At 41.6% G+C, this 19,492-nt stretch overlaps 1 protein-coding gene across 6 annotated transcripts; it reads left to right on the plus strand.

The window, feature by feature from the left end:
• The first annotated feature begins 422 nt into the window (after window positions 1-422).
• kdm5c (lysine (K)-specific demethylase 5C) lies at window positions 423-19,468 on the plus strand. Of its 6 annotated transcripts, XM_046396028.1 has the most exons (30): window positions 423-580; window positions 684-848; window positions 2,516-2,663; window positions 3,820-3,897; window positions 4,003-4,125; window positions 4,235-4,405; window positions 4,621-4,755; window positions 6,897-6,953; window positions 10,355-10,478; window positions 10,608-10,888; window positions 11,179-11,337; window positions 11,455-11,574; window positions 12,213-12,371; window positions 13,128-13,309; window positions 13,483-13,645; window positions 13,730-13,849; window positions 13,944-14,138; window positions 14,268-14,449; window positions 14,581-14,705; window positions 14,804-14,951; window positions 15,025-15,115; window positions 15,206-15,585; window positions 15,689-15,827; window positions 15,965-16,144; window positions 16,303-16,431; window positions 16,539-17,294; window positions 17,452-17,494; window positions 17,599-17,798; window positions 18,036-18,224; window positions 18,348-19,468. In XM_046396028.1, the coding sequence occupies exons 3-30, from the start codon at window positions 2,520-2,522 to the stop codon at window positions 18,354-18,356; spliced, it is 4,782 nt and encodes a 1,593-aa protein (XP_046251984.1). In that variant the 5' UTR covers window positions 423-580; window positions 684-848; window positions 2,516-2,519; the 3' UTR covers window positions 18,357-19,468. The 6 variants fall into 6 exon arrangements, with proteins under 6 accessions (XP_046251984.1, XP_046251983.1, XP_046251988.1 ...); XM_046396027.1 differs by having other exon boundaries at window positions 464-848; XM_046396031.1 differs by lacking the exons at window positions 423-580; window positions 684-848 and adding an exon at window positions 854-983.
• Window positions 19,469-19,492: the final 24 nt, after the last annotated feature.

Consider the following 19,492-nt stretch of genomic DNA (forward strand, 5'->3'; position numbering starts at 1 on the left):
TAAATGGTGGGAAGTACTCAATCTACGTTTATTTTCATTTCACTTTGATAACTGGTTGCAAATAAATCCAGAAAATGTATGCACCCTCTAAATTATGCAATATTTACTGCAACCAAACAGCTTATTAAAACGGCAAATTTCACTCTTCAACCAGTATGGCTTACGCCATAATACAAGAATAACATATTAACGTAATTAATACAACTACTAAGAGGTACTCTCATATGAATACATTTTATTTTATTTTTTCCCAAGCAATGGCGTACTGTTAAAACGCCAATTATTTGTTTAAATGAAAAATGTAATGCAATTTCACTACATTTTGTGTTTTTACATTTACGTTGAACTGCTGATTTTACTTGCGTAAATACTAAATAGTCTCCTGTACTTCGTTGTCGACTGGTCCCGTTGTAATTACATGACTTTTATTGGCGTACGTGCGTGCTATTGCTTTCAGGGAGTAAACGTGAGGGACGTGTGGTGTGAAGATGAAGAGGTTGTGCTTCGGTCGTGAGAAAAAACTAAGATGGCGTCTCGTCAAGAAAGATAGGATGGCCCGAGGAGAATGATGATGATGATGGTCGGGAAATGATTGATAACGACATAATTGATAAAGTTTGAGAGTCTCGTTTACAATTAAACGATCCTCTTCCATCAATGTTTTGAACCGGTGTGTTTGACAGAACGGAGTATATGGAGACCTGAGCCTGAAAAACGGCCAACTTTGCTAGCAGCGATAGCTAGCCAACTGGACCGAGCACAGCTGGCCAACGTTAGCTAACCACCAGTCATCACAACAACAGAGAAAGGAGAGCGGCCCCATACCCCGGGACATCGAGGTGTCTTCGGTCAGTCACGGAAACTCAACGAGACATTGTAGTGTAAAGTGATCAAGAAATAACAGTAAACTGCATGTAGTATTTCCTCTTGCATATACGTTCATATGACTAACGTCACCGGGCTGGTTGTTGACGTCGATTTCAGTATGTAGGTTGTCTTGTTTGCGGTTATGCTGCTGACTTTTTTCCTAAGCCACCCAGATAACGTTAGCTAACTAATGCTAGTTACCTATACCTACGGGGGACGCTGGGACTCGGCTGAAAAATTGGAGGCCTCGATGCTAGTGTTAGCTGTAAGCGTCGTTATCGCCTCTGATAGCTGAACAATAGACACAAATAGACATCATGCTAGCAAGAAGAAAAGAAATAAATGACATTCAGTTAACGCACTATGAATGATTGGATTTAAGTTTATATTTCGTTGTTCACTGTGTTTTGGCTGTTGTTGGAAGGTAAGGCTGGTTTTAACACCAGTTATCCCAAGTTTAGTAGCAAGAAGCTAACAGTTGTCAGCTAATTGTTATATGTGTTTTTGAGTAATGTTAACAAGACGTAAGGCAGCCTCGACATCTAAGTGTGACTCTGTGGCCTCTTCTGGTTAGTAATTGTGTCAGTTGTCTCGTAAAAGCTTACTAATCAATCTAACCCCGGCCACTGGCGTGTAGTGATGCCTCTTATACCTTAGGGTTCATGGCCTTCACGCCATTGTTTGTCTGAAGGCCCCATGAAGAATCGGACAGATGGCATACAAGCATTAAGTTGTGTTCATTTTAATATTGTTTTATAAGAGATGCCCCTGGACCAAGCCAATAGAAGACTCTTCTATTTAAAAAAACAAAATAACTATTGCACATACAAATTACAAGAACCAGTGCTTGTTTCTCAAGTGCATACTGCTTCTGCTTTTAAATCATTGAATTTTTGTTCTGCAACATCACTGCAACTGAAAAAAGCAACACTTAAAAGTTTTGCCTCTTTTCTACACTGGGCCTTGTTGATTCACCAGAGCATGGCATTTGTTTTGTTGTGTCTGATGTTGGGGGGGAGGGGTTTTGAACAGGGACCCCTTTGAGGACAAAAAAATCTTCATCCAGTGATTCCACATGTGTCCTGCTGTTGATTGTTCTGTAGATTTTTGGAGGAAATGATAATGCAGAGGGACTAATTGACACATTTCTAAATCTTACGACAGTATAATGTCACTCGAGACCAGGAAGTAATGATTTTGTAGGAGTAAACAGGTGCAGTAACTGTATAATATGAATTTTATTTTCTGATATACTTGGCCATTATATTCATTGAATTAGGCTGACACGTTACATTGCTTCTGTAACACCGAATCTGTCCAAGAATCCCTTGATGCTGTTTGCAAACATTCATAACATTAAGAGATAGACCTGTTGCTTAAATGTTATCTCTGAAGACAAGACACTTTTCTTCACTGTGAACTATCCCAAAATATTTGGAAGTTAATAAGCAGCAAAACAAAAAAATAAGGCTTTATGTTGTCTTTTAGAAGTGTGCAGTGTTTTAGCATTTTAAATTCTCTAGAAATTAAAAACAAATGTTTGCATAGATAAAATGCTTTCTAGGATGCCGGATCAGTGTGGTCATGTCTGTTAGTAAACCTGTCAGAGTTTATTAACTTGTTTTGCACTGTTGATATCTTTTCATAGGGCAATGGAAGGGGAAGAGTTTGTACCTCCTCCGGAGTGTCCAGTATTCGAGCCATCATGGGAGGAGTTTCAGGATCCCTTGGGCTACATTGCCAAGATACGTCCAATTGCAGAGAAGTCTGGAATCTGCAAAATTCGACCTCCACCAGTAAATATTTGCTTGTTCCTGGATTATGTTAAACAAATGTCTGTATGTAACGTGTAGCATGCAGCGGTTTAAAGTATTTACCCAGTAGTACTAATTCAAAAGCCAGTGAACTTGCTGTTCCAGTCTTGAAGGTGACAGAAATGACAAATGTCTTTGTCAACCTTTCCTTTGAGTCAGCAGGCTTCACAAACCATTATTGTGGTGGTTTTATATCATAAGTCTGGCAAAGTTGGTTATTGATTGGTTTGTAATCTCCTCTGGACATGAATTATGTCTTATTTTTAACATTAACTTGGTTATGTGCGACATTGTCTCATGAACAGTAACTAGCCAACATTTGTAGCAAATGCAATGAAACAATACATTTCGATGTTATAATAGGTGCCTTGCACAATAAAATATTGTAAAAAAAAAATTTGCCGCAGAGTATAGACAGGATTGCTGAACAAAAACTGCAAATGGTGTGTAAATTAAAACTCACTGTTAGGGTGTGTCGTATGTATTCATGCAGTTACACATACAGATTACTCTACTAAAACCTACTCAGATATTTCCATGTTTACAGTAGCCAATGCTAGAAGCATTGTGTTTTCAGGTTGTCTGTCTGTCCCATTCTCATGAACACTTTGAAGGGGTTCCCTCAAATTTGGCAGAAATGTCCACTTGGACTTAAGGATGAACTTTTTAGATGTTGTTGGTCAAAGTTCACTTTGACCTCATAAAACAAGTTTTTGGCCTACCTTGAAAATTCACATGCTAATTATAAGAAATTTTCACACAAATGTCTCATTAGATAAAGGGATGAAGTGATAACATAACTAAAAAGGTTAAAGGTCCTCTGTACTGCTCTGTAAAGTAATAATTGAAGAGGTGGGCCATGAATTGTTGATCACATGAACTTCACTTGCTTTGAGTAGGCGACCTACTTTATTTACCTGGTTAAAGCTGAGTCAAATTTTTGATCCTGAAAGCCAGAGTTAAACTAGGGTTAAGCTGAAACTAAGCTCACTATCTCATTAATCTTCCATGTCCTTATTCATTTGTTTTTAGTAGATTCCTTGAATGAGAGAGACCAGCATTAAAGCAGCTGTTACATCAACTGTTGTTTTGGCATACAGGCTAACACGTTTAATCGCATATCTTTGCTCCCACATAGGACTGGCAGCCACCGTTTTCAGTGGAGCTGGATAACTTCCGCTTCACACCCCGCATCCAGAGGCTTAATGAGTTGGAGGTAAACTGCCCTTTTTCCCAGTTTTTTATTTTTGACACATTATTGAAATTGTTTGTGGAGCTGAAAGGTAGTAACCATGGTGGTCCCTCATGCAACTCATTTTAGGCGGAGACCAGAGTGAAACTGAATTATTTGGACCGTATTGCCCGGTTTTGGGAGATCCAGGCATCCTCCTTGAAAATCCCGCATATTGAAAGGCGCATCCTTGATCTTTTCAGCCTGTCTAAGGTGGATATTAATTTAATAGTTTCCACTCAGAAAACTGTAAAAAAAATTGCTTGATGTTGTTTCTCTATGTAGGCTTTGCAAAAAAATGCTTTTCTGTTCCCTGTTCCAGATTGTGACAGATGAAGGAGGTTTTGAGATGGTCTGTAAGGAACGGCGCTGGGCTCGTGTCGCCCAAAGACTTGGCTATCCTCCAGGCAAGAACATTGGTTCTCTCCTGCGCTCGCACTATGAGAGGATCGTCTACCCCTTTGAAATGTTCCAGTCTGGTGCCAGCCTGCCGGTATCATTTTCCACATTCTCGTCCATCCTTTTTGTGTTACCAGGAGTGATCAGTCAATAAAGAGCATTCAGAATTAGTTGATTAGCCAGAGTAGCTTAGTTAATATGTGATGCATTGTACACTTTCTTTTAATTATAATCAAAAGACTTGCTGCAGTAGGTCATGTAGTATGTCTGAACATGTGTTAATGTAAATTTTTTTCACATCATATCTAGCATTGCAAGCCAAAACATTATGATGGTGAGGATGTGGATAAAGAGTACAAGCCCCACTCCATCCCCCTGCGACAGTCTGTGCAGCCATCCAAAATGAGCAGTTATGGACGCAGAGCAAACCGCTGCCAGCCCGATGTGAGTGAGAATACCTGTCCTTACTTGTCATTCAGTACATTTGCATACCTTTGTGACCACTAACCCTAGGCTGAATGTATTCTGATCACCTGAATAGAACGTTTTTGGAGCACATTTCTGTTTGCGCATTACCACCTCAGAATAAGTATAGTATAAACAGGGGACCCCTTTGAGGACAAGTGTAAGTATATAGTATAATTGTTGTTTTTGTAGCTGCTTTTCAAAAACAGAAATTGCATGGGTTTGGGGCAGATGATCTGTTAAAGAGGAATTTGTTTCAGCTGTGATTCTGTATTAAAGGAGTGGATATCGACCTACAAGTGAGTTTAACTGCCAGGTATTCGGGATGTTCTGACCTATACTGGTTTCTTAAAGGACTTAAACCACTCATCAAAATTAAATCTTTATCTTCACTTGTTGTCTTAATAATTGCAAGTTTAGTTTAATCATCACATGCATTGGTTTTCCACTAACAAACATGCAAACCACGGAGTGTTTTGACTGAAGTGACTGAAAAAGAATTTGCACATTTCTTGGACTTCAAACCTCAGTGTACAATAGCTAAATGCTTGATGTTTGATTATCTGAATTATTATCTGAACAGCAAAACAGGAAGCTGGCAGTTTTACAATATGGTTCCCATTCAACGGTTTACTATCCTACTGCCTGCTGATCAACCAAAAGAAGAATAACAATAGAGCTTCCATCGTTAACAGCTAACAAAAAATCAGGCCAGCAATCTACCCAGGTGTTTGCTGGATGACAGTCTTCTAGCTTATACCATGCTGTCATATTTACTGTTTTTCTGTGCTTATCCATGCGGCCGTGTGCATCAGTTATAGTGTAATATCTGGAAGATGTAAAGCACTCAGAGCGCATCCCAGCTTGCTTATTCTCCACCCTGCCATGCTGCTGCTTAACTGTGCTGCTTTTGCTCTCTGCTCCATGGCTTTTTCTGTTCTCTTTTTTTTTTGTTTGTCCACTACCTTCCATCTTCCAAATATACATACAGCTGTCACAGAACTTTTTTTCTTTTCATTAATGTTACCAAAACAACTTCTAGAACAGCCTGTGTTATGTTATGTCATGCTTGTTACATGCAAGCTAATGATGCATTCATTCCCCCTCCCCCACCTCCGCAGGTTGTTAATAGCCTACCTACTTATACTTTAAGTACGTAATGCTGGCCAGTGGATTTTAGTTTTTTATTTTTTTCATTTATTATGCTGGAATTTTTCTTTTTTGTTTTGCATATTTAGCTATATATGGAATGAAAAGGAACAAAGCAAAGTTTGATACAGATTTTTGTTTTACAAAAACTCTAAATGATGTCATTAGGTGATTGACACAATCAATGATTACTATCCAGATAATTACATGGACTTTTGAATGCAGTCCTTTTGGTATTGCTTCCGTTTTTGTTTTCATTACCTAAACAACTTATACAGGACACTATCTTGACTTCTGAGAATTTATTTTATTAACAGTTGAGCACATTTTAAGACATTTTGGATGGGACTGTATTCTATAGCCATTGAGTTTAACTCAAAAAGTGTCCACTTTCCAGTATCCAGTAGAGATATTTTTTGGCTATTTGCCACCAGCTAAAAGTCATTGTAGTTGTGTATGCCAGTTGTCACGCATGAATGCAACCAATGAATTCCCTTCCCCAAACACCTTCCTAAACCCATTTCTGTTTGGTGTCAAAGCTGCCCCACTGAGAATAAATAATGTTAGTGCAACAGCTGAGTCACTTGTTGGCAGCAACTTGGAAGGTCAAGTTTGAGATAACAGAGATATTGTCTCATATGGTATGGAAATGTATCTATGAAAAGCAAAGGTTCATCCACAGTGGTCCAGCAACATAAAGGTTCATTAGATTGCAAACTGAACAAATGGTACCAGGATTTATTTAAGAGATTTAACCAATTTGAAAGAGAGAGCTTATTATCTGTCCACAAAATTTCCTGTTGGACCTTTGTAGGTCCTTCATAAAATGTGACTCTTGTCTCTTAATGTGTCACAGTGATATTTTTCCTACAACTACTGGCTCTGTTCTTTCCAGGCTTTCTCCCTACCTCTCTCATCTCCTTTTTCCTCTTGTCTTAGTTTATTGTTGCTGTTATTGTCTCCCGTTGCAGGGTCCAGAGGATCTGGCCCCCCATCCTCTCACCACTGGCTCTCAACTCATCTCTGCGGTACTGCCTCTTGAGAATATGAGCTCACCCCCCTGCCTCTTTTCCTAAACCACCTCACCCTTTTCTGAAGTTGTCTAGATGTTGCTTCTTTTTTTTGTATGTTTTTTTTTTGTTGTTGTTTTTAACTAACCACTAAAACATTTTCAGTAACATGCATTTGAGCACCTCAAGTTTCTCAGTGTAGGGGTGGCAATCCATAACAGGGTCACAAGTTGCAGATATGTTGCCATGAAAACAGAGTTATAGTTGGCACATAGCAGTAAATCATCATCTTCAATGTCTAGACCAGGCAATGGACACAGAGAGGAAGATTTCCATGGCCCATGTCTTCTTTTATTGAAGCTGTTTGTTCTTCATGAGCATGCTTAAGAACATTCAAGCGAGCCCTTGTCATCTCATGTTGGACAGAGGTGTTGTGGTGCCTTGTCAACATGTTTTTAGGTATTAAATTACAGTTGTGTGTGCATTTTTAATATTGCTGTTGGGTTTTGAGTTTAGAAGCAGATGAAAATTTGGATCTCACTGCCTTTATTGTTAAGAGTTAGGGGGTCGGGTCACTTTAGGCTCCAAGAAAAGTTCACTTTATCCCCAATGGCCAAACACTCTTTTCTATTCTAGTTGTTGCGCTCTCTAGCATTCTCTCTTTCACCCCTGCTTGTTCTCTGTGATTGTACATGCTTTGTCGCTGGGCTGTCTGTGTGCCTTTGCACTTTGCTGTTTTGCCTTGCTGTCTGCTCACTACAGCCGCTAACAGTGTGGCTGCATGCGTTCTCTTTTGAGTGCATTCACACAGAGGAACCTACTAGTGTTGGGTTTTTCTTACAGATCACCATAGTCTGATCATAGACAGTAAAGTATTGGAGTCCTAATGAGGCATTAAAGAACAGTCCTTTTTGAACACGTAACTGTGTAACACAACTAACTATTAGTCCCCCTTGTTTGCTTGTCTGAGACCAAAGCATGGTTTGACATCAAGTCCCGATGATCTGTTTGTGTCTACTGCTTTCAATCCCCATCCGACTAGCAGAGTCAGCAAAGCCCAGGTGCCAAGAAAAAGTGTCTGTTTTTTCATACGCAGAAAATATGTTGGGGCAGGAGTTACACCTGTTGCACCCCGACTGAGAGTGCAACTGCAGACAGGCAGCAAAGTTTAAAACGAACATGCTTCTTTCATTACCCTTCTTAGAAAGTCTTGACTGTTCAGATTCTGTTATGTATGGCACTGACAACACCGTCATGACATGCATACTTGAACTGCCTTGGTGTGGAAATACAGGTTGTGTTCTGACTGCTTACACACTACCGTACACCTGAATAGAGGAAGCGTTCTCAAATTTTTTGGAATGAAATGGAGTTTAGGGGAAAACTTCTGATTTTTGTGAAGTCCTGCTTTTGTGCGCTTTCCAGATCTGCTGACTGGATTGCTGGAAGTGATGCTGAGTGTGCCTACATTGCTGATTGCATGAGTTGTTTGTACTGTTTGCTGTCATTTGGCAGATAAGCACCCAAGTGTGTCCACCAAACATCTGTTGATAGTAGTGATAAAGTGGAGTATAAGCACTGTTAAAAATCATTCAATACAAGGGAGGAAGTCTCAAATGAAAGCATTCACCATAACGTTAAGTGTCATTGGTTTTTGGGATTTTTTAAGGAGCATGTCACTTAATATAGATTTTCACTGGGATGTTTCAACACCACCAAAATTTCTTGCTGCAAGAAGACACAGTTCACTGCAGTTAGGAAGGCCCTCGTGGGATTAATTATTTTTTTTACATCTCGGAATATGGCCGGTAAAGAGTGAAATTGGATGATAATTCTAATCTATGCATGGTGTAAGAAGGCAGCAGTGAAGTCAATACTGAATTTATAAAGAAAACTTACTCCAGTGTTCTTACTGTTCTTCATGATGAGTGTCCACTATGACGTAACTTCAGTGATGCTGTGCAGTTCTTTGGATTTAGAAAAGTTTGAAATGTGATCGACACAGGAAACATCTCTGAGGACAAAATGTAATTATAATACAGTTTGAAAATAAATAAATAAAAATTGGACAGTGTTCAAGCTAATTAGTAATTTATCCACACCCTTAAGCAGAAAACTGCATGCCTAGAAAGAATAAGCTTGTATCTCACAAGGCATAGACACATGTTGGGAAATAATCATGAACTATTTTTGTAAATGAAAGTACAGAGCAGAATATGTGATTTTAACAAATTAAGAATTTGTGTTTCTTTGGGTAAGTGAGAGCAGATCAGCTTCTCCAGTCTGCTGAGAGAGCAGCCGGAGACCCTGGAAGGACAAAAAACACACAAATAAATCTTACTGGATGCAGTAACAAAGACAGTTACAGTCAGGACCAGTGAGTAAGACAGAGATAATGGGTAAAATAAAAAAATCTTCTGAAAACCGCTGCTTCTGCAGCAATGCTTAGTGCTCATAATTCCCCAGAAGTTCAACTGAAGTAAAATAATTGAACAGTTGATATTCAACTTGTGCATAGCACAATGTGTTTTTTTCTCTGTTTTCTTTATTTTCTTAGAGAATTCCAAAATACCATTTTTTATTTATAAAAAGTGACAAAATTAACTACCTCATTTGCTTTTGACTTTTGAACTTTTTTAATTACTTATCAAAAATATGCGAAAGTGTTTGACAGAATCCAGAATTATTATACAAAATCTGAATGATACTTTAACTGTTTGGTTGCAACCACTGGTATATACAAATGATGATGCATCTCCACCTCCTCCCACTGTTTGAAATGAAGCCAAAATATCTCTTATATGAGTTGTTGACGTCATTTGCAGCCCGACTCTGCACAGTACTCATCGGGCACTGGAGCCAAGTTCCTGCCCACACACGCAAGCTCATAAAACTGTCAATCATGACATTTTATGGCATCAAATAACTAAGTAAAACCAGAACGAATACTTGAATATACATCAGATAATAGCTACCTAAAATGACAGAAACCACGTTTGGGTAATTTGATGTGTACTTAATGTTTTTACATTTGCACTTGATGTATCCGCTAACGTGGAAGGGGAGCGATTTATGACCTATAGTGGATTGAGATGGCGCCAGGAGGCAGTCAGGATGTTTTGGCTTCACATTTGGGCACCTCTCATGTCATCCATCTTTATATGCGGTCAGTGGTTGCAACTGCTTCCGACTGTTTGTTCTGGTGGTGGGTCTTTACCTTTATGCTATCACTGTGATGTAGGCTAACTTCTCCTTTCTTTCTAACCGAGCATAATCCCTTCTTGTGATGCATTGCTATGCTCTGAAGTTTTGACTGTATGTTCCGCATTTGGCGTAGACCTTGCTTTGCTCTGTGTGCTTTGAAGAGTAGCTGTAGCTGAACCTCTGTCTTCATAATGAAAATGTACTTTAATCCACAGCCTGAACCTACAGAGGAAGACATAGAAAAGAACCCAGAACTGAAGAAGCTACAGATTTATGGTGCAGGGCCTAAGATGATGGGACTTGGTCTGGTGGCAAGAGACAAAGGCATCAGGAAGAAAGGTAACTGCAGCAGTTACAGCTTCATTTGGTTTAGATAGAACCATCTTGCCAACTGCATTTTAAGAAAATGTTTGGGACGGCAGTAACTAACCACCTCTGATTCCTGAACGCTGCTTGCTCTTCTTTTAGATGAGCTGCCTCAAACCGTTACCGTCAAGGAGAGCGTGTCTCCTGCTTCTGGTGATACCTCGGTCAAAGCAGAACCACTGGATGCTCAGGAGAGGCAAAGTGACAGCAGCATGTCTGACCCCCAAATGCCTCCCCTTAGCGTCACGGTCAAGGCAGAAGTGAAGAAAGAAGAACCAGAGGAAGAGGATGGGAAAGACAATGATGAGGAAGATGATGATTCAGATAGGCCATGTACAAAAATGACCATGAGGCTGAGACGCAACATCTCCAACCCGCAGTGTGTAAGTAGACCACAGGATGCACCAGGGGGCTTTTGGAAGTTGAGATCAACATAACAGAGCTACTGTGCAAACCCAGATGATTTGCTGGGGCTGTAAACACAAGGCACTGTACTCTTTATTCCCTCTGTTGTGAATACCGTGTTTTTGTCTTTGACTAAAAACTCTCCTACGGTATGACATTTTGTCCATTTTGGTGCTTTATAGAGCACTGTTTGCTCCTACTCAACCAGCTCCAAGCCCTAGAGTCAGTGTTTTGTGCTGTCCCCCCCCACACCCCTTTTTTTCAAAAGGTGGATTCTTTTGTGTGTCGGATGTGTGGTCGGGGAGACGATGACGAGAAACTCTTGCTGTGTGATGGCTGCGATGATAACTATCACACCTACTGTCTTCTACCCCCACTCACCGATCCTCCCAAAGGCAACTGGCGGTGCCCCAAATGCGTGGCGGAGGTGGGTAAAAATGTTTTAAAGCTTTTGTATGTGTCTGTAATACTCATTGCATCTTTTGTTCCTCTAATCCACTAACCTTTGTGTTGATTCTCTCATTTTTGTTTTTTTTTTTTTTAGGAGTGTAAGAAACCTGCAGAAGCATTTGGGTTTGAACAGGCTACACGAGAGTATACTCTGCAGAGTTTTGGGGAAATGGCAGATGCCTTCAAAGCAGATTACTTCAACATGCCTGTTCATGTAAGTGGGCCTACCCAAGATACACTATATGGACAATAGTATTGGGACATCTGACATTACACCAACAGGGAATTTAATGACCCCACACTCTAACTGCTTAGGCAGTTTTGCAGTTATAACAGCTTCTGTGAGTGTTTCTGTGGGAATTTTTGCCCATTTATGCAGTAGGGCTTTTGTGAGGTCAGACACTGATGTCGGACCAAAAGACCTGGCTTACAGTCTCCGTTCCAGTTCATCCCAAAGGTGTTGGATGGGGTTGAGGTCAGGCCTCTGTGTGGGCCAGTAAGGTTCTTCCACACCAAACTCATCCATCCATATCTTTATGGGGCTTTGCTTTCTGCACTCTGGCACAGTCATGCTGGAACAGAAAAGGGCCTTCAATAAACTATTGCCATAAAGATGCGTAGCGTTATCCAAAATGTTTTGGTATGATGAAGCATTAAGATTTCCCTTCACTGGAAGGAAAGGCGCCGAGCCTGAAAAACAACACCATACCACAGCTGAATTCAGTAATAAAGAGGTCTGTCCCAGTACTTTTGTCCACATAGTGTATCGCCTATTCATTATGAAGCATGACTCTGTCCTAATGAGCGACAGTATGAGACTAATCTCTAGCTGGTGTGTTTTTGTCGTTGTAGATGGTTCCCACTGAGCTTGTAGAGAGAGAGTTCTGGAGGTTAGTCAGTAGTATCGAGGAAGACGTGACTGTTGAGTATGGAGCGGACATACACTCCAAAGAGTTTGGCAGTGGCTTCCCAATGAACAATGGCAAAAGGAAGCTCACAAAGGAAGAGGAGGTATGCACATTGTTTTCTCTTGTAACCTTTTTATGAAACCTCTGCTTGAACAGTCATCAAGTTTAGAGTGAGGACAGCCGCATCCTGCTTGAGGTTTCATGTTGAAAACGACTTAAGTAAAATACAATATCATGACTGCAGAAGGCCAGTGTGGCTTTTTGACGATAAACATTCTGATGTGAATGCACTTTAGAAATGAATCAATTTTCAGTTCATTGACACTCGTGAATTACATAATTTACAATAACGTGATTGCATTGAAAAATAATAACTACTCAGTTTTTATTACAGTACAAAAGAAGATGAGATAAGCATTAGTTGGGTTGCTGTGTAAAAAAAAAAAAAAAAAAAAAAGGAATAGAGAATGTGAGGATTTGGTACTGTATTTTGACATAAACTCAGAACAATACAATGACAATATATTTAACGTTTTACCTCACCAACTTCATTGATTTTTGCAAATAAAAGCTTATTGTGAATTTGATGCCATCCTTGTGTTTCAAACAAGTTGAAACACGGGGCAACAAGGGCCTGGGAGAGCTGTTGAATGTTCAAAATACACCTGTTTGGAACATTTTACAGGTAAACAGGTTCATTGGTAACCGGTGATAGTATCATACTTGGATATGAAAGGGGCTTCCTCGAAAGGCTCAGTGGTTCACAAGCGAGGTGACATTGACCGTTTTGTGAAGTATATATGTCTGTATGAAAGATGTTACCACTCAGGTATATTTAAACCCTTTCATTGTTGGTCAGGAATATGCACGCAGCGGCTGGAACTTGAATGTGATGCCCGTGCTGGAGCAGTCCCTCCTGTGCCACATCAATGGAGACATCTCCGGGATGAAGGTGCCCTGGCTTTATGTAGGCATGGTTTTCTCAGCTTTCTGCTGGCACATTGAGGATCACTGGAGCTACTCCATCAACTACCTGCACTGGTACAGAATGCATTTTGTCTGTTGTGGCTTTGGTGTTATGTTGTAGTCACATGCTTTAAACAATTGCAGCTTTTAATGTATAGAATATAATGATGTAATTAAAAGGTACTTTGAGTGAAAGACTATATCTTCCCTCATGTGATCTTCATATCCCACTTATCTGTTGTCTCCAGGGGTGAACCCAAGACTTGGTATGGGGTTCCCTCTTTCGCAGCCGAGCGACTTGAGGAGGTGATGAAGAAGCTGACGCCAGAGCTGTTCGAATTTCAACCTGACCTCCTGCACCAGCTGGTTACCATCATGAACCCCAATATCCTCATGTCTCATGGTGTACCGGTAAGTCTCACACAAACACACACTGCACAAATTTGCCTTATTGAAAAGTTTCCCTCTGAGCAGCTCTGTGTTTCTGATTGGCAGGTTGTAAGAACCAATCAGTGCGCTGGAGAGTTTGTCATCACCTTCCCCAGAGCCTACCACAGTGGCTTCAATCAGGGATATAACTTTGCTGAAGCTGTTAACTTCTGCACTGCAGACTGGGTATGTCTGTTTACACTTTTCTGTAAAACATCTTGTCATTTCACAGCTTTCACAATACTGCATAATCAGTGTCACTCTTCTATCTCCCTCTAAGCTGCCTGCCGGTCGTTCCTGTGTTGAGCACTACCGGCGTCTAAGGAGGTATTGTGTTTTCTCCCATGAGGAGCTCACCTGTAAAATGGCTGCCAGCCCAGAGAAACTAGACCTCAATCTGGCTGCAGCTACACATCGGGAAATGTTCATTATTGTTCAGGAGGAGAGGAAGCTGCGGAAATCTCTCATGGAAAGGGTGAGAGACAACAAATAGATCTTTAGTAAATAATATTTCAGTGTGGCACCATGCTGAATGATGCAGTAATCTTATGATGAGAATATAGCAAAAAGTCACTCTAACAAAACAGGTGTGTTGCACCTGCAGGGCATTACTGAAGCAGAGCGGGAGGCATTTGAACTGCTGCCTGATGATGAGAGGCAGTGCGATAAATGTAAGACCACGTGCTTCCTCTCTGCTCTGGCCTGCTCAAACTGTCCCGAGCGTCTGGTGTGTCTCTATCACACTCAGGATTTGTGCAACTGCCCCACCGAAAAACTCTACCTCAGGTATTTATGGCTTGCATTGCTGTGCATGCAGGTACGCTTTGCAGTAAACCGTAAAATATTGAGAGGAAACGGTCTTTTAAAATACCATGGTATTTTATTTACAGTTTTTCCTGTTAACCTTTACTTCACAGGTACAGATATACCCTGGATGAGTTATTAGGCATGTTACACCGATTAAAGGTTCGGTCCGAGTCCTTTGATTACTGGGCCAACAGAGTAAAAGAGGCACTTGAACAGGAAGAGGGAAACAAAATAGGTAGAAAATTAAGATAAATGATCCCCTTAAACATAGTTTCAACATAGTATAATTATCTTTAAAGGAATTGGTGAGATCAGATTGTTGTTGAATTGCAGGGATTGGTGACCTGGAGATGCTGAAGACAGAAGCGGTGGAAAAAAAGTTTCCTGACAATGAACTTCTGCGGAAACTCAACACCGTTCTGAAAGACATTGAATGCTGCCGACACACAAGTACTGAACTCCTCAGTAACTCAAAGAGCAGGTATAACATAACACAAACTGAACATTTACACTAACTGTTCAGTTTCATGCACTTACATATTGCTGTTTTTTAGTGAAAGTAAGATGACTTTGGCAGAGCTGAAGTCCTTGGTAGAGACGATGCAAAATCTGCCCTGTGTGATGAACCAGTTGGCGGAAGTGCAGGTAAAATGTACTGTATGCATATTTTATCATTTTCATAGCTCGAAGGTTCTGCTGCAATTACATTTATCTCTGTACCGTGTGATTTTCAAGACGGTTCTGCGGACAGTGGAGGATTTCCAGAGCCAGGCCCAACTACTTGTCAATAACAGGGACTGGAGGGACTCTCCACCGCCTGACCAGTTGCAGGCTTTGTTGGATCAGGGGGCCAGGTTGCCTGTTGTGGTACCAGAGTGTAATTTACTCCAAGGCCTAAAGGAGCAGGGCCTGTGGCTGGCAGAGGTGAGGCGCACCATGGGCACAGAAGGAGGGGAGAGGCAGGAGGTCACATTGGATGTGTTGAGGAACCTGATGGAGGCAGGATGCAACGTGCCCCAGAGTGTGTCTGTGGAGACGGCCATGGCAGAGCTTCAGGAGCTGCTCACAATCGCAGAACGTTGGGAAGAGAAAGCACAGATCTGTCTTGAACAGCGGTAAGACTGAACTTTTCTTGCTGCAGGCTTGTCATAATTTTACATCCAGTTTTTCCTGTTGCACAAACGTCGGTGTTTCTTTGTTGTGGTTTTGTTCTTACAGGCAAAAGCACCCTCTTTCTACCCTGGAGGCAATAGTAAATGAGGCCCAACTTATTCCAGTCAAGCTACCCAATATCTTGGCTCTACAGGGCTGTCTCACTCGAGCACGGGCCTGGGTAACAGACCTAGAGGAAATACAGGTAAAAATTATTTAGATTGGCTCCATTTTTACTTTCCAGCCCTCAGTAATGGTGTAATTTGTAATTGAATTAATAACCTAGAATTGAAAAATATGCTATACTCTTTATATAATCATTGTTTCTATTGTTTGTTATAGAATGGGGAGCATTACCCATGTCTGGATGACCTAGAGGGCCTGGTGGCTATTGGAAGGGACTTGCCTGTCTTTATGGAGGAGCTAAGACAGCTGGAACTGCAGGTAGCTAGCGCTCACTCCTGGAGGGACAAGGCCAGCAAGACCTTCCTGAAGAAGAGCAGTCCGCACAGTCTGCTAGAGGTGGGCAGCTCGGGGGAAAAGTAAAATTAAATTAGAATTTTACTTTAAGTAGATTGAAATGCTGTGAACAATACGTACACTTAAATCTGTACAGCGTTCCACTTCAGAAACTGAGATCCTCATGAGAAGTTGCATTAAACTTGAGTGTTGCCCTGTAGGTATTATGTCCGTGTGCAAAAAGGAGAGAACGGCGAGAAGAGACGGAGCCGTCGGATGAGCCTTCAGATGACTCTGATACCAACACTCTGGGTCTCTCTGCTCAGGACCTGAGAGACCCTGCAGCTATTGTGAGTTAACTGAGCATGACATTGTCCATTTTAATCTCTTTAACATTTAGTTCTTACTTTTTTTGGATGCATATGTCTAAGCATTAATACTGGCTGTATGTGCCTAGGTGATGGCATTCAAAGAAGGGGAGCATCAGGAGAAGGAAGCACTACTGAGGCTACAGAAATTGAACATGTGTAAATCTGGACTTAACGCTGCTGTGTGCAAGGAGGACAAAGAGAACAAGAGGTGGGAAGACGCCATGGAGACGGACACATCCACCCACTCAGAGAACTCTGTAAAAGAGAATGGCAACAGTAACCACACCTGCACTACCCCTCCTCAGTCGGTGTGTGTGTGTGCTGGTCAGCCTCGTGCCCCTCAAGTCCGCTGCCATCTGTGTAAGGACTGGTTCCATGGTGGCTGTGTTCCTTTCCCACCCCTGCTCCCCTCCTCTGGACCACCGGAAAACCCCCTCTGTTGGTGGGACTGGGACTCGCGCTTTCTGTGCCCGCGATGCCAGCGGTCTCGGCGTCCACGCCTGGAGACTATCCTGGCGTTACTCGTCGCCCTGCAGAGGCTGCCGGTGCGCCTGCCTGAAGGAGAAGCACTGCAATGCCTCACAGAGAGGGCCATCAACTGGCAGGGCCGAGCCAAGGAGGCACTGGAGACCCCAGAGCTGCAGCGGGCACTTGAGAGGCTGCAAGAACTCAAAGAGACTCTGCGTTGTGAAACAGAGAAAGAGGAAGATACAGAAAAAGGTACAGATGGGAGTTCAGTAATAGTTTTATCGGACTCTGAGGGCGGGGAAGGAGAGGATGGAGTCATTGATCTGACAGAGGAGTCACCTAAAAAGAAGACCAAGGAGAGCAATGGCACTCAGGTTAGCACCTCATTCAGACTCAGACCAGATGTAGACTGCTATCTGTCAAGTGTTTAACTGACTCAAAATTATTTATTATGCAATTCTTTTGACTGTTTAATAATTGATGATTTAATTTGCTACTCCAGACTTTCTTACAATGCTTGTTTTCCCACAGGCTGGATGCGAAAATGGCATCAGCAAGAAGTCAAATGTTACAGGTAAGGTGGCAGGTTGATTTCAGAGTAACCATTGAAAGTTGACTTGTGCAACTTCCCACATACATCAGTCCTGGCAACGTTTTCTTTCTGCTCACACCCTTCAGGTGTGGGGTTTCTGCTGCCTCTGCTGCCTTTGCTAAAAGGCCAGGTTGTGGAGCTTTCATCAGCCACTAGGCGCCAGCTGGAGGAGCTGCAGCTTGAGGGAGATCTGCTCGAGGTGTCCCTGGACCAGACACTCCTCATCCACAGGGTCCTGCAAGCTGCTTCTGTTCCACCCAGAGAAACACTGCATGCACTCGTTCAGGTCAGGAAAATAAAATAAGTAATGAATAGAATCTTAAAACCAACAGTACATTGAGTAACCCAAAAAATAAACGGACACATCCAGTGCTACAAAAGCAAAGTAATTAGTCTGTTGAAAATTCCATATAATTGATTAATTGATTAATTGATGATGAATCAATTAATTGATTGATTGTTTGTGTTGAGATTAAAAGCCAGTCAACTGCCTCTTTTCTAATATTCTTATCCTCCCTGACAGATTGAGCTTGAAGAACAGAGGCGAACCGGCCGCGGAAGAACCAAGGACTCCAAGAGGAAGAGGAAGAGCCACAGAGGTGGCAGTGCAGAAGGGGCAGGAGGAAGGTCACTGGATGCCTCCGAGTCAAAGAAAACCTGTCCTCTCAGCCACAGCAGCTCCCCTCACTCACCTGTCCAGGTGGATCCAGAGGTACTTACCTGCTTATCTTGTTAAGCACTTCTTTTTTTTCCCACTTTTTGGAAAATCCAGCTTTAATTGACATATTTGCAAATGAAGTTTTGATTAACAATAAATTTTAACACTTTTTGACAGATTTTGTGATATAGTCAACGCTGGAGCTCTTCTTAAAAGGATTAGTCTGAGGAATGGAAGGGACAAGGCGTTCTGTGCCAGAAGACAGTATCAAGTTATAGAAAGATGCGGGACATCCACCCCCCACCCCCACCCCACTGCCCCGGTACTCTACATCCCTTCTCACCCGACATCCATGCATTCAGACACTAACAGAGCAGTGACTCTTCTTCTACACTCCACTGTGTCAAACGACACTCAGCCATATCTCACCCTACATGTTTTTGTTCACACTCTGACCCAAACTTTATTGATCACCTTCCCCGGACCCATTTCTCCTGTGAAAATATTAAGACTGTGTTGGACCGATGGTGGGACTTAACGCAATTGACGTGTCTTTGGTCTAGAGTTGTCTCTGAGGTCAGTCAGTATGCTATGTTATCCCAACTGTATTAAATGCTAGTTCAGCCGAATCCTGTCTCAGCGCCGGCAGTTGCAGTTGCAGTTTCGTTTTACTTGAGCCCTCTCGTTGAAGTTGGATAAGCTATGGGTTTACTTAGGCAGTTGTGTTTGGACGTAATCCTGAAGTTGAGGTGCAGCGGAAAGTTTTGACGGCTGATCTTAGACAACAGCACCGTGGTTACACTTGTATTTTTTTAGTCGTACTGAATCTTGTGTTTTGATGCTGTTTTGAGGGGACATGCATTTTGACTAAACTGAGTAAATTTTGGGAAGTGTTAAAAACAGGCATTAATGTTTTTGGTGCTACTTTCCCAAAATGAATATCTGTACCTCTTGGCGTTGTCTCTCTCCCTCTTTCCCTCCCCTCGATGCCTTTTCTTTCTTTTTTTAAGCACCCATCTTCTGATTCCATGTTTTATTCCTTTCAGGTTGACCTATTTTCCTCCTCTTCCTCCTCCTTCCTTCTCTTTCTCTTTGCAAATTAAGGTAACTTCACTGTAACTCACTTTGTCACAATTTATTTTGTTTCCTGGGTTAAGATTATGTTATTAATATTATTATTATTATTGATATTGCAGACACGCAGTTGTCGTGAGTTTGTGTATAAACTTTTCATTTTAATGTTGCCTTTGTTTCTTTTCACTCTTGTTAGAAAAATAAAGATTTAGAATTGTTTAGGACATGTTCACTCATTATTTCTTTTG

This window comes from Scatophagus argus, chromosome 8 (genome assembly GCF_020382885.2).
Source record: "Scatophagus argus isolate fScaArg1 chromosome 8, fScaArg1.pri, whole genome shotgun sequence".
Lineage (NCBI taxonomy): Eukaryota > Metazoa > Chordata > Actinopteri > Scatophagidae > Scatophagus > Scatophagus argus.

Bases quoted from the DNA above. Each gene is read 5' to 3' on its own strand.
- kdm5c (XM_046396028.1), top strand. From the start codon at position 2,520: ATGGAAGGGGAAGAGTTTGTACCTCCTCCGGAGTGTCCAGTATTCGAG. The intron at 14,952-15,024 runs GTATAACATAAC...GCTGTTTTTTAG, and splicing joins CTCAGTAACTCAAAGAGCAG to TGAAAGTAAGATGACTTTGG. The intron at 16,145-16,302 runs GTGGGCAGCTCG...GTTGCCCTGTAG, and splicing joins GTCCGCACAGTCTGCTAGAG to GTATTATGTCCGTGTGCAAA.